Source organism: Natator depressus, chromosome 7, assembly GCF_965152275.1.
Source record: "Natator depressus isolate rNatDep1 chromosome 7, rNatDep2.hap1, whole genome shotgun sequence".
NCBI classification, from domain to species: Eukaryota; Metazoa; Chordata; order Testudines; family Cheloniidae; genus Natator; species Natator depressus.
In genome coordinates this window covers 121,226,373-121,240,386 of record NC_134240.1, presented here as the reverse complement: position 1 = coordinate 121,240,386, position 14,014 = coordinate 121,226,373, and the positions used below count along the sequence as shown (strand labels likewise).

Genomic DNA, 14,014 nt, shown 5'->3' with positions numbered 1-14,014 from the left:
CCATACTGGGTCAGACCAACAGCCCATCTAGCACAGTATCCTATCTTCTGACAGTGGCAGGGGCCAGATGCTTCAGAGGGAATGAATAGAATAGGACAATTATCAACTGATCCATCCCATCATCCACTCCCAGCTTTTGGTAGTTAGAAGTTTAGGACACCCAGGGCATAGGATCACATCCCTGATGATCTTGGCTAATAGCCATTGATGGACTTATCGTCCATGAACTTATCTCATTCTTTTTTGAACCCACTTATACTTTTGGCCTTCACAACATCCCCTGGCAACAGACTGACTGTGTTGTGTGAAGTAGTACTTCCTTTTGTTTGTTTTAAACCTGCTGCCTATTAATTTAATTGGGTGACCCCCGGTTCTTGTGTTATGGGAAGGGGTATAAAACACTTCCTTATTCTTTCTCTACACCATTCATGATTTTATAGACTTCTGTCATATCCCCTCTTATTTGTCTCTTCCAAGCTGAAAAGTCCCAGTCTTTTAAATCTCCCATCATATCAAAGTTGTTCTATACACTTTTTTGTTGCCCTTCTCTGTACCTTTTCCAACCCTAATATATCTTTTTTGAGATGGGGTGACCAGAACTGCAGGAAGTATTCAAGGTATGGGCATATGATGGATTTATACGGTGGCATTATGATATTTTCTGCCTTACCATCTATCCCAATCCTAATGGTTCATAACGTTGTTAGCTTTTTTGACTACCGCTGCACACTGAGCAGATGTTTTCAGAGAACTATCCAGGATGACCCCAAGATCACTTTCTTGAGTGGCAACAGCTAGTTTAAACCCCATCATTTTGGATGTATAGCTGGAATTAGGTATTCCAATGCACATTACTTTGCATTTATCAGCATTGAATTTCATCTGCCATTTTGTTGCCCCGTCACCCAGTTTTGTGAGGTCCCCTCACAACTCTTCGCAGTCAGCTTTGGACTTAACTATCTTGAGTAATTTTGTATCATCTGCAAATTTTGCCACCTGTTTACCCCTTATTTCCAGATCATTTATGAATAGGTTGAACAGCACTGGTCCCAGTACAGATCCCCGAGGGACACCGTTATTTACCTCTCCCCACCCTGAAAATGGACCATTTATTCTTACCCTTTGTTGCCTATCTTTTAGCCAATTACTGATCCATGACAGAACCTTGCATCTTATCCATGACAGGTTATTTTGCCTAAGAGCCTTTGGTGAGGGACCCTGTGAAAGGCTTTCTGAATGTCCAAGTACACTATATCCACTGGATCACCCTTGTCCACATGTTTGTTGACCCCCTCAAAGAATTCTAATAGATTGGCGAGGCATGATTTGCAAAAGCTGTGTTGACTTCCCCAGACAAATCATGTTAATCTATGTGGCTAATAATTCTGTTCTTTACTACAGTTTCAACCAATTTGCCTGCTTCTGAAGTTAGGTTTACTGTCCTACAATTGCCAGGAACACCTCTGGAACCTTTTTTAAAAACTGGCATCACATTAGTGATCCTCCAGTCAACTGGTACAGAAGCTGATTTAAGTGACAGACTACACACCACTCACAAATCTTCAAATAAAAGTCTCTCTCTCTTCCCTTCCAGTTTATAAAATAAAATGCTTAGTTTATCGTTTTTCTTGTTTGATTGCTTTTGTTCCTTTGTGTGTTTTGCATGTCTGTGTGTAAAGAACTCTTTTAGGGAAAACTAAAAATCAAAGCACTCTGTCATTTATTCCTCAATTAAGTGAAGTCCTTGGTCACTCAACACTCAGAGTGAGTTCAACAGTCTATGGCCTGTTCCTGTGAAAGTTCTTTCTCCCACACTGACTCGCCTCTCCCAATTCATTGACGTTTCATTGTTCCAGTAGAACACAGCCTGGCTGTGGTCATGGAAGGTCAGGTATTCCGTCAGATACCTAGGGTCAGTACCATGGAGGGCTCCAAATATCAGGTCAGAGACCTTGAACTGGACTCTTTATTCAATTGGGAGCCGATGTGGAATCAGGAGCATCAACATGGTGCTCTGTATTACTAAGTAGACAGTTGGAATTTTTTCAAGGTGCAAGACTTCATGACTCCTAGTTACAATAAGTTGTAATTATCAAGCCTAGAGGTAGGTCACAAATGAGTGGATTACCATGGCCAGATATATATCCAACAGGATATGGCACACTCCTCATGTCAATCACATATGGAGAGGGCATTTTTTTGCTGCCAAAGATATTTTGACATCCAATATCTTTTTCACCTCGTCAACCTGAGATTCCATAAACCTGACAAAAATACAAGGAACTAGCAAAAGAATTCAATGATCTGAACAGAAACAAGAGATTTAAAAACAGATACCAATTCTACAAGACAAAAAATAGAAGCTAATTAAGACTTTAGACTTTCTACTACCTTTTGAAGTGCAAATGAAAGCCAAGATTTGTATCTAGTGTTTCAATATTTCCACATTAGCTGTATTTTAGACTCTTTATGAGTAAAGATTTAATTCTGTGCCACTGAATCATTAATCCACAACAAATAAACTTTCAACAAATGTTGCCAGTCACTTGAAATGTATTCTTAGAAGCAGAACAGCTTAGAGCATCTAAAATTAGCATTTAATTAAGCTGGCATCACTGTTTGCTTCAGTTTCTTGATGCTATTTTCCAACCAAAAATCTAGAAATATCAACAATGGTAAAAAAAAGGAATATAACTGTTTCATTTGGTATATTATCTTAAATCTAAACAGACCAGTCACATTTGAAAACTGATTTGGCTACTGATGCCCAAAGCTATTTTCTGTGCCACAGGCCCATTTATAAACCAAGACAGTATAAAGGCTCTTTACATCCACTCTATTAACAAGGATATGTAGCAGGAAAACATAACCGATTAAAACGTCAATATATACAATTCCGCACCCAGGATAAAAAGGGGCATAAGGGAAAAATTTAAAAAAAAAACCCACTATGGAGAGCGGATGTGCAGATGAAACTAATACACCCCACACACTACATGCAGAACAAAATCTTCACCTCTCTCAGGCCCCAGTGCTTGATGGGTCACCTCTTACCACCAAATCAGGCTAGAAATCGTGTTTAGAATCTCTAGGACCACCAGAGAACTGCAACCATACTGCAGGTGCCCTCCTGCCACATCTGCAGGTGCCCCCCTGCCCCCCAGTGCAATGTCTCTTGTCCACATGCTCTTGCACCCAAATCCCAGCATTTAACCCCACCTCGTATAGGTAAGCCCTATTCCCATCACTAGCATCCCCCAACCCAGCCAAAAGATACCCCAAGCTCTCCTACTTGTCTCACTATGTACTGCCAACACTGGCCAACTTTACAAATGTTCAGGTGCCTCCCCCCACACCAGCACTCACTCTTCCTCCAAGGTGCCTGCCTCGCACACCCCAGAACTTGCCCCCTTCCTGACTCAGCACCCTGGCATATTTCCCCACCCAGTTCTGCCCCAAGTGCCCCCCGTGCTTCAACACTCTGGTGTTCACCCTCTGAGATTCCCAATACCGCCTTCACCTTCACCACCTGCTCCTACGCCCTCAGGTGCCCACCCATCCCTTCCCCTCCCCCAAGCCTACCTTCCCCAGGCCTTTGCCTCCCACCGCTCAGCACCCCCCCATGCCCTGTTCCCCAGCCCTTTACCCCCCCCCACCCTCTGGGAATCCCACAGCTTAGCGCTCACCTCCCCCCAACGCCTGGCTCCCCCAAACACTGACCCCTCCCTCCCAGGAGGCCCCCACTCCTGGGACCCAACAGGTACCTCTCCCCCAGCCCTTTGCCCCCCAGCCTCAGCCCGCCCCCCCAACTCCCCCAGCCCTTTGCCCCCCCACCCCAGCCTCAGTCCGCCCCCCCAACTCCCCCAGCCCTTTGCCCCCCGACCCCAACCTCAGCCCGCCCCCCCCAACTCCCCCAGCCCTTTGCCCCCCGACCCCAACCTCAGCCCGCCCCCCCAACTCCCCCAGCCCTTTGCCCCCCGACCCCAACCTCAGCCCGCCCCCCCAACTCCCCCAGCCCTTTGCCCCCCCACCCCAGCCTCAGCCCGCCCCCCCAACTCCCCCAGCCCTTTGCCCCCCCACCCCAGCCTCAGCCCGCCCCCCCAACTCCCCCAGCCCTTTGCCCCCCCACCCCAGCCTCAGCCCGCCCCCCCAACTCCCCCAGCCCTTTGCCCCCCAACCTCAGCACGCCCCCCCCACTTGCCCCTCCCCCTAGTCGGCCCCACACCCGTCCTCCAGCCCGCCAGGGGCCCCGGCCCTTTGCCCCTCACCATGAACTTCAGGGCCTTCTCCTGCAGCACGGCCTCCGCCGGGTCCATAGCCCCGCCCCGCCCCGCCCCGCTGCTCCGCCGCCGCCGCCGGTCCGGGACCTGGGCCGCCCCCTCCCTCAGTGCCAGGCAGGCCGCAGCCAGCGCAAGCAGGAACCGCCGCTTCCCCCGGCAGGGCGCACGCGCCGCCCGCAGACCCACGGGAAACGTAGTCCCCAGCGGCGGCACAGGCAAGCGCCTGGGCGGCGCAGAGGCACTACAGCTCCCGGCATGCCGCGCGGCGACGGCCCATCCGCGCCCCGCAGCCGCTCTGCGCATGCCAGGCCGGACGGCGGGCAGCGGTGGCTGATGGGAGTTGTAGTCTATTTGGGCTGTAGGTGGGCAAGCCTATGCAGTATCACTGCGAGGACTCCCATGCGTCTGCTGATCTTTCTCTTACAGGCCCGTCTCCTGGAGTCATGTGATGAGGGCGACCTTTGGCTTCTTCTTCTTTTTTTTTTTTAAAGGAAGTTTCTAGCCCTGGTGGTTGCAGAGGGAGGTTGGAAGTGGGTCCAGGTGTAGCTTGGTGGCTCATGTGCCAGCCCAACATTTGTCTTTGGGTTTCACCAGGTCTGACTCATGAATTTTTGATGCTCCCAAGTTTGCAATTCCCCATTATCCTCACTGTCGTCACTGTGCTAAGGCCTAGGACCTTCGGCAGGGCCCAGCCCCCAGTTATGTTAGGCACTGTACAGACATAGAACAAAGAACTGGTCTCTGCCCCAAACCGCTTGCAATCGACAGACAACGGGTGGCTACAGACAGACTGAGGGGGAGCAGAAGGAAACAATGAGACGATGCTGGTCGGAGTGCTGGGCAGCTGTCTCGCAGGGCAGCAGGTGTTGTGATTTGTAGCGAGTTGTTGCAGCAAAAGAGGATTTTAAAGGAGGGCAGTGAGTAGGTTGGTAGAGGTTTATGACGTGCTCCTCCCGACTGCAAGAGGTGGTATAGGAGACAACGTGAAGGTGTTCATCTGAAAACATTAACGAGTGGGTGGCGAAGGCTCAAGGCATTGGCAGAGGAGAAGCAGAAGTTGATCTCTCAGTCGCATGTGGGAGTTGACAGGTGGGGTGGGGATCGACCACAAAGGGCATGGCAAACGAAAACAAGTAGCTGCCGCTGCCTAGGAGGATGTGGCTGCAAGTGACCCAGCATGGCACTGGGGTACGACATCGTGCCCAGGGCCTCCCTGCTCCATGGCTGAATGGGTGGAGTGCTTGGGAGCATCGTTTGCTAGAGGGTGGGGAGAGGCAGTTGCTTTTTCATAGCTCCTCACCAGCCCATGCTGCAGTGCCACAGTGTCAGCATCACCCTCATTTCCCTCTGGCCAGGCAGGAAGCTGCAGCGTGAGTTAAGCCCTGACCTCTGCCCCTTGCTGGCCATGAGTGAGACACTCCCCAGAATGCCCCCCACCTCCCAGGGATAGGACCAGGCTGCCTCCTCCCTGCCCCCCTCTGAGATGGGACCAGCCCGCTAACCCCCCTTGACCTGAATTTTTCTGAAATGATGCCCCTGTGGGGGGGATGGTTAAGGCCCTACAGGTGAGTTCTGCAGCCTAGTGCCAGGCCACAGAGGATTTCAATGGCAGTATGGTGCACCCCACAGCTGCCAAGAACTTCACTGCAACAGCATGGCTAGAACCAGAGCCTTGTCATCTGAGCTAAAAGGGAATCTGCATTGGTCGCTGAAGAGTATAGGGCCTATGACACACAGCTGAGCAGTTCTGTCAATGTAGCTAATGCAGGCAGACTGCGCTGGTGGAAAACTGTGCTTGTCCTGCTGTGACTTACCCCTGTAATACACTGATGAAACCCTCGTTTCAGTATTTCACACCATTGTGTTTGCATCCATGCAAGCAACATCACTTGCGTCCACACAGTGCCACGCTGCATCAGTGTAAGCAGGGTGCAGTGCAGGTAGGTATCCCAGAGTCCCTTGCACTGCCTCCAGGCTCCCTGGATTTGGGGCAATTTTCTTGGCATATTGTGGGATACCTGCTGACTTGCAAGGGAATTTGGGGAGCAGACATCACACACTCATCATCCCTGTTCTTTCCCAGTATCCTAGGACTGAACTGTTGCCCCTGTCATTTCCAGACTGTTCCCCACCAGTATGGATGAGGCCCAGAGGAATAACCATTCCTGTTCGTTATGAGGTCAGATTCTGCTATATTCGACTGGCCCCAAGGCACCAGCTAGAACAATCGCAAGCAGAGGAAGTCGCCAGAGGAGAAACCCTGCTTTGATGCCAGTCAGGTATTCCTGTTCGATCAATTCTCAGAGCAGCAGCAGCCAACACGCACTGAATGGTGAGACCAGATTGTTATGGAGACGGTGGAGGAGGAGAAGTAGAGCTCCAGAACTTCAGGATGCAGAAGGTCAGATTCCTGGAGTAGCATATCAAGTTTGCCCTGGCCCCAGTTAAAAAAACAAAGGAAGAAGAAGGGGTTGTTAACTACTTGTGTATGGACTTGTCTTCGCTAGAAAACTACGTCCTGTTAGAACATGACTTTGAGGAGCTGTGGTAGCTGCGACTTACTAGTTGTACTGAGGTAGCACCTGGGAACCTCAGTCATGGCCCAGGACCCCATTGTGCTCGACTCGGTACAAATACAGAACAAGTCAGTCTGTGCTCCAAAGAACTTACAGTAGAAGTAAGAGGATGTTAAACATGACTTTGCAGTCGGTGTAGACAGGGACAAATGGTGTTTACCATCTTGTCAGCTGATCGTAGGTACATCTGGTCGGCTGAACAAGACCTAAAAGCAACAGCTCTAAGAACACAAGCAGCCCGAACGTCACAGTGCAGCGCTGGCTGGCTCTCAAAACTCTGCACTGCTCTGCTTGGTTGCTCCTCATCTCTCTCTGCTGCCACTTCATCCTATAACTTCTCCAGATCATCTTTTCTAACTACGCCCTTTGCCTCCTTCTCCCCCTCTTAGTTTCATGCTTTCCTTCATGCCTCCCCTTATAGGCTGAACAGCCTCAAACAACCTGTGTGCCAGTCACTTCCCTCTTCTTTGAACCCCTTCTTAAAACCGGTGCTTCATTTGTAATGAAAGAGCCGCTGGGGCTTAGCCCTGACAAGCCCCAGCACAAATTAAGCACTAGCTTAGCACTAGAGCGGCGGCTGCTGGCCAGGAGCCCAGCTCTGAAGGCAGCGCCGCAGCCAGCAGCAGCGCAGAAGTGAGGGTGGCCTGGTCTGGTGTATTGCTACCCTTCTGCGTTGGTGCTGGTGCTGCCTTCAGAACTGGGTGGCCAGAGAGCCGTGGCTGCTGGCTGGGAGCCCAGAGGTGCCAGAGCTATGAACTACCAAGCCTGGCGGGGCTGGAGCTCAGCCCCAGCAAGCCCCGACACAAATTAAGCACTGCTTAAACCCACTCCTGTGAATCTTTGTCAGTGGCAAAGACTCAGCAGCTTAAGTAGGGGCTGGGTATTTTCCTGGCTCTGTATAGCACTGTGTACACTTACAGCATTATACAAACAATCATCATTATGAACGAGGGTGTAATACAATGGGGTCACGACCATATCAGGCCCTAGAGCCCTCGTGCCCCAAGCTCTGGGTCAGTGCTCCAGCCGCGATGCAAACTTGGATGCAGTTGGCGACTGTGTGACTAGAACCTTTCTGCAACAGCATGAAAGGCTCGATGATTTTGATCATGTGGTTTATGTGACAATACTATTTGATGCAAGCCTAATTGTAGGAAAATTGGAAAGTGCAATACTGCAGGAGCATATGCCACTGTCCCAAGGCCCTTAAGGCTGGTTAATCTATCTGGATTGTAGCCACTGTCATTTATACTAGCTCAAGTTCTTTTGATCATCATAAGCACAGACCTGGAGAAAGAGTTAGAGTCTAACATGGGGCTTATGCCAGATACAGTCAGAGTTCAGATACTTCATTTAGCCTGGACAGGAGAAGTGAATTATTAAAACTATTAATTACTTGTATTACTGTAGCACCTAGAAGCACCAAGCATGGCCCAACATGCCTTTGTGCCCGGCCCTGTACAAACACAGAACAAAAAGACAGTCCCTGCCCTAAAGAGTTTACAATCTAAGTATAAGACAAGAGACAACAGCTGAATGCAGATAGAGGAGGGAATATAAGGAAACAATGAGACAATATCGTAATGCACTGTATAAATCCATGATACGCCCACACCTTGAATCCTGCCTGCAGATCTCAAAAAAGGTATATTAGAATTGGAAAAGGTTCAGAGAAGGGCAACAAAAATGATTAGGGGCATAGACGCCGACTTCTGCTCCCACCGGTGCGTGCTCGACCTTCCTCTGCCCCAACCCCACCCCGCCCCCACCCCTTCCATGAGGCCCCACCCCTGCCCCACCCCCATTCCAACCCATTGCCCAAAGTCCCCACCCCAACCCACCCCCTCCCTGTCCCTATTCTGACTCCTTCCCCAAATCCCTGCCCCGGCTCCACCTCTTCCCCGCCTCCTCCCCAAGTCTGCCACGTTCCCGCTCCTCCCCCCGCCCCCAGAACGTCCAAACAGCTGTTTGGCGGCGGCCAGGCGGGAATTGCTGTGAGGTAGGTGGAGAAGCGGGGATGCGACGTGCTCGGGGAGGAGGCGGAGGAGCGGAGCTTGGCTGCTGGTGGGTGCAGAGCACCCACTAATTTTTCCCCGTGGGTGCTCCAGCCCCATGGGGTCGGCACCTATGATTAGGGGATGGAGCAGCTTCCACTGAGGAGAGACTAAAAAGACTGGGACTGTTCAGCTTAAAAAAAAAGAGATGACTAAGGGGCGGGTCTGACAGGGGTCTGTAAAATCACAGCTGGGGTGGAGACAGTGAACAGGGACGTGTTATTTACCCCTTCACATAACCCAAGCACCAGAGGGTCACCCAATGACATTAACAGGCAGCACAAACAAAAGGAAGTATTTCTTCACACAGCGCACAGTCAGCGTGTGGAACTCCTTGCCGGAGGATGTTGTGAAGGCCTGGGTTCAAAAAAGAACTAGATAAGTTCCTGGAGGATAAGTCCATCAATGGCTATTAGCCAAAATATCAGGGATGCAACCCGATGCTCTGGGTGACCTAAGCTCTAGCGACCAGATGCTGGGAGTGGATGACAGGGGATGGATCACTTGATAATTGCCCTGTTCTGTTCATTTCCTGGCACTGGCCACTGTCAGAAGACAGGATACTGGGCTAGATGGACCTTTGGTCTGATCTCATATGGCCATTCTTATTTTCTTAATATTGGGCAACATGATAGACAATGATCTCAGTACCTGATTTAGGGACCCAGAGTTATGAAGGGGAAGTGAAAACGGATTCATCCCTCCTTTCTCACCCTGTCTCATTACACAAGAAGATAAAGCACAGAAAATCTTAAACAAGTACATTATAACGTACTGTTTGGATCACCGTTAGTGAGGTCCTCGCCACTTGTGATCAATGAGCCCATGGCTTTTTCTACAACAGCATGTTTGTCCTGGCCAAAACTCTAACAACATCAGTTTTCAAGGGGATAAAATATTCTGTCCTGAGCGCTGCAGGGGTGGCAGCATTTTATGGTGGCCACATGGCCATGTACTGAGTTTGGGATCATTCTAGAGGAAAGATGCTGCTTTACTGTAAAGTTATCATTGGGATTATTTTTGTGCTGTCACATTGCTCTGTGCATTGCAGACTCTGTGGACCACATCCACAGTGTAACTCCATGTTAATTTGCTGCGGCAATCATTAATTGGATAAGGAACAGCTGGTGCTTTGCTTTAAGTGAAGATGATTGGGTCAGTAAATAAACGTTTGGTTAAACGATCTACCGCAGGTATTTCGCTACCTCTCTCCGCATTCCAGAGGGTTTTCATTTCTTGTCCCAGTGACCCTCGGAGGAAGCAGCAGGAGCCAGCCATGAGACATTGGGAGCTTTAATCAGAGCAGTTCCTTTGGGCATTAGTGTCTGAATTTTCATATTTTGAATAATAAAGGATGATTTTAAATTAAATTTGTGGGCTTGCCATCTGTGTGTGTTTGGACTTATTTGGCAGTCCCTGGCCTTAATTATTCCCATAGTAAAATAAAAATAAAGGAAATTGAGGGGGAAGGAGAAAATTGGCAAGAGAAGACCTTGTTATTCCCTTTGGCGTGCAAGATCTTTGGGGCAAGGACTGTCAATGTTCCATATTATACAGCCCTGCCCCCTAGCACTTGGTGGAGGAGAGGCCAAGGTTAGACTTGGACAGCCGGGCCTTGGAAGCCTCAATGGATTAGCATAGAAATGTAGGGCTGGAAGGGACCTCGAGACGTCATCAAATCCAGCCCCCCACTCCCTTGAAAAGGGCAGTGTGAACAAAACATCCCCTCTCTTCCAGCTCAACCTCTTCAGCCTGCTTCTGCAGGGACCTCTGGGTGCTTTCCACTGCCCCTGCTGCCCAAAGCACCGGTAATCCCAGTTGGATGCTGCCTGTATAGTAGAAACCTCCAGGGTCATTGCCCTGCAATAGTAGCCCCTCTGCCCCCTGCCACCAGCTGCCGGGTGCATTGCCAGGAGAAAAAGAGCATTAGTCGAAGCATCCCTACACCACAGTGATCCCCAGCTGCTGGAACAGGGCTGTTGGCTGCCAGGGGAAGATAGAGCAGGATGAAGGACGAAGGATGCCCTCTCTAGTGCTGGGGCCTGGGTCCCTTCTGGCCTCTCCCTTCCAGCTCTGTGCCTAGCACAGTTCTCAGAGCTTGGAGGATCTGGGCCCGGTGAGACTGAGCTGGAAATCTCCCGGGGCAATTCAAATATGTCGGGGGGCTTCCCGCAAAGCCATTCAGTCGAGCCACATCCCCTACTCTGAGCTTCAAGACTCAGGGCCAGTGTGTGCGTCCATTCAGCAGAAGAGCTCCCACGGACTTGAGTAGGAGCGGGTGTTACATGGACAGACTTCTCCTCCGCCTGACATCTGCTCCAAAGAGCTCTGCCTGCCCCCTGGGCTGGGCTCAGAGAGGCACTAAGGGAAAGTCCGGAACAACACACGTGTCTACAGGAGACTCGTGGCAGTTAAAGAAAAGAGCGGGGGAAGCTGTGAGATGCTTCAGGCAGGGCTGTGATAACGGGGGAGATGTCCTGATTCACCAGGGGTTTAGCTGGTAGCAGCAGAAAGCTTTCAGCGTATCCTGCCCTTTGCAGAATCATCAGCACGTGGCACACCAGTCTTTGAGCTCTGCGGTCCCCCTGTCCTAGAGGTGCCTTGTGACTGCAGGATTGGCACAATTGTCTGGGCTGGAAGAGGCATCAGCTTTCTCATAAGGTTTGTGATGCTTCCATTGCAGGTGGGAGGCTCCCAAGAAGCGTCTTCACCACCGAATTTTATTGTCAGGGCTGTTGATTGCGCCTGTTAACTCCCAGCAGATGCAGGGTCCGAGCGGGAAGCTGGCATGCACAGCACAGCGCTGTAGCAGCCATGTATTTGTATTGGATGCTGCAGGGAGGAAGGTGACAAAGGGTTGCTTTGGGGTTTTGCCTACTTTGCAGTCAGCCAGCAGACTTGCTGGCTGAGATCTTTAGGGAGAGCCAGGCGGACAGTCTCCCAGTTACTTGTGATCTCTCTCTCTCGCACCCCTTGGAGATTTAACTCCTTGGGGTGTGAAATGATAGGGAAAAAGCCTGGGGAATGTGACTGCAGAGCCACGGAAGGAGCAGAGGATTCAGGCAGGACTCTGGGGATGATGTCTGCTTTCTTGTCCCAGTTCTGCCACTGCCTTGCCGTGTGCCCTTGAGCATGTCTCTTCCTCGTTCCCCATTTACAAAGGGAGGCTGAGAATACCAACCTCACAGGACTGTTTCAGGCTGAATTAATTTGACCATCCCACAGGGGTGTAAAATTCCCTTTCCTTGGCACAGTCTGTAATTTTTAACATTTGAGAATGAATTTAATGCCCTTGAAAGGGCGCGGGTCATAGTGCTGGCGAGAACTGGGTGCGCTATAAGCTTCCCACACATAGCATGGCCAATGGGCTGCAGTACTGACCCACGGCCCTCTGCTAATCAGATCCTAGGTGCCACAAACACACACACACACACACAGGTTTGCTGATGCACCTCAATCCTGACTCGAGGACCTTCCCGGTCTTCCAGGCTTGAGTCTCCCAGACGCAGCTCTGTAAACGCCCCTCCATCCCAATCTACGGCACCTTTCGCTTCTCCAGTCCCAGGCCACCTTCACACGTGGTTCTGCTGACATACCTCAGCCCTGAGTCAGTTTCACCACTTCCCTGGTTAGCTCAAGCATTATCCAAGATCCTTCAATGAAAGTCACAAGGGCAGGGCACAGGGTTACCATCCCTAGTTTAGACGAGTGCAAAGAAGAAAGAACCCCCCAAAACCCAACAGAACAAAACAACCCTAACAACCAGTACCTAGGAGTCAGAAAGGCCTTGTAAAGCCTCATAAATATTTAGCTTGTCCTCATGTAAAATATATGACTTTGTGTAAGGATCAGGCAAAGAAGGGGCATGATTTTTTTCTGATTTATGGACCCAGCGACGGATTATTCATAGCAGAGCAGCTGTGTGGAAAGATTCATCCACTGCAAAATGTGATTGTACATCAGGCAGTGTGAGGGAACGGAGCTATGACTAATGGCTGCTTTACATATAAATGAGAAGGTTTGTGCTAGGAACTGTAAAAAATAAAAAACAAAAAAAAACCCTCGCTCAGCTGACGGTCCCATTGCAAGCGCTGCCCAGGGGCCAGGGGAAGGAAAGAACAAGCCGGCCTGAAGGACTGGCTTCCTTGACATCTGCCAAACATGTAATAAATAAGTGAACAGAGGCTACAAAGGACAAATCCATCCTTGGTTTCGGTGTACCGACTGCAGTGGGTCTCACAACAAGGAAGGATCTTACGCTAGTGGAGGGGGTTCTCCCATTCTGAGCACTGTGAAATTGCTTCCATTCGTGGCTGGTGCAGGTGCTGAGTTCTTGTACCCGGCACAAAGGGGGCCAGACCCTGATTTGATCAGAAGCTGAAGGTTTCAGTGGGGAGGTTGGGGAGGCGGTTGACGTGGCACTGGTGTAGTCCCTTTGTTACTCCAACCCCTCCCTCCCCAGACTCACTCTTGTATCCGAGACGGGTTGTCTAGACATTGCAGATGTTGGGTCTGTAATTTATAACAATGGCCTCCAGAAGGCAATTCCAATTTGTTTCGCTAAAGCTTTAAGTTACAGGCAGTGAGATCTCCTGTAAATACTCTTGACTTACATCGTAACTACACGAGAGGGTTTGCTTGGCGAATACCCACTCACTATGCAGTGATCACATCTCTGCCGAATCCTTTGGAGGTGTGTTATACTTCTCAGGTCCAAAAGTAATTGCTGCATGACTGGGACAGAAAGAATTAGTTAGTTACTTGACATTATAGGGGATCAAGGTTGTGGACCCAATCCCAAAGTCCTTACTCAGGCAAAACTCCTGTTAATTTCTATGCTTGAATAAGAAGCTTCAGGGTTGGGCCCTGTGGGATTTTATGTTACCCACCCTCTACTGTCTTCCTTTCTTGTGCATTTCATCAACTGCCTTCTTTCTTCATTCAAAATCCTCCTGCAAACTAGAGCTGGGTTCCCAGCTGAAAAAGTCCAATCTCTCTTTGAAAAAAGGACCAGCCATCAACAATTAAAAACAGAGGAAACCTCCCACAGTCTAGAGCTGCATCTGCTTATCCATGTATTAACTCTTCTATCTGCCCTGTTTAG

At 50.0% G+C, this 14,014-nt stretch overlaps 1 protein-coding gene across 14 annotated transcripts in view; it reads right to left on the bottom strand.

Annotated features, from left to right (window-relative positions):
• The window catches only part of BTRC (beta-transducin repeat containing E3 ubiquitin protein ligase), a 167,215-nt gene extending 162,884 nt beyond the window's left edge, over positions 1-4,331 (bottom strand). For 7 of the 14 annotated variants that reach the window (XM_074959467.1, XM_074959468.1, XM_074959471.1 and 4 more), the window contains exon 1: positions 4,269-4,324. In XM_074959467.1, coding sequence (XP_074815568.1) covers positions 4,269-4,316 — 48 coding nt within the window. In that variant the 5' untranslated portion in view covers positions 4,317-4,324. Of the gene's footprint in view, positions 1-4,268 lie in introns of all 14 variants that reach the window. The other 7 variants (XM_074959469.1, XM_074959473.1, XM_074959477.1 and 4 more) reach the window with 4 other exon arrangements.
• Positions 4,332-14,014: the final 9,683 nt, after the last annotated feature.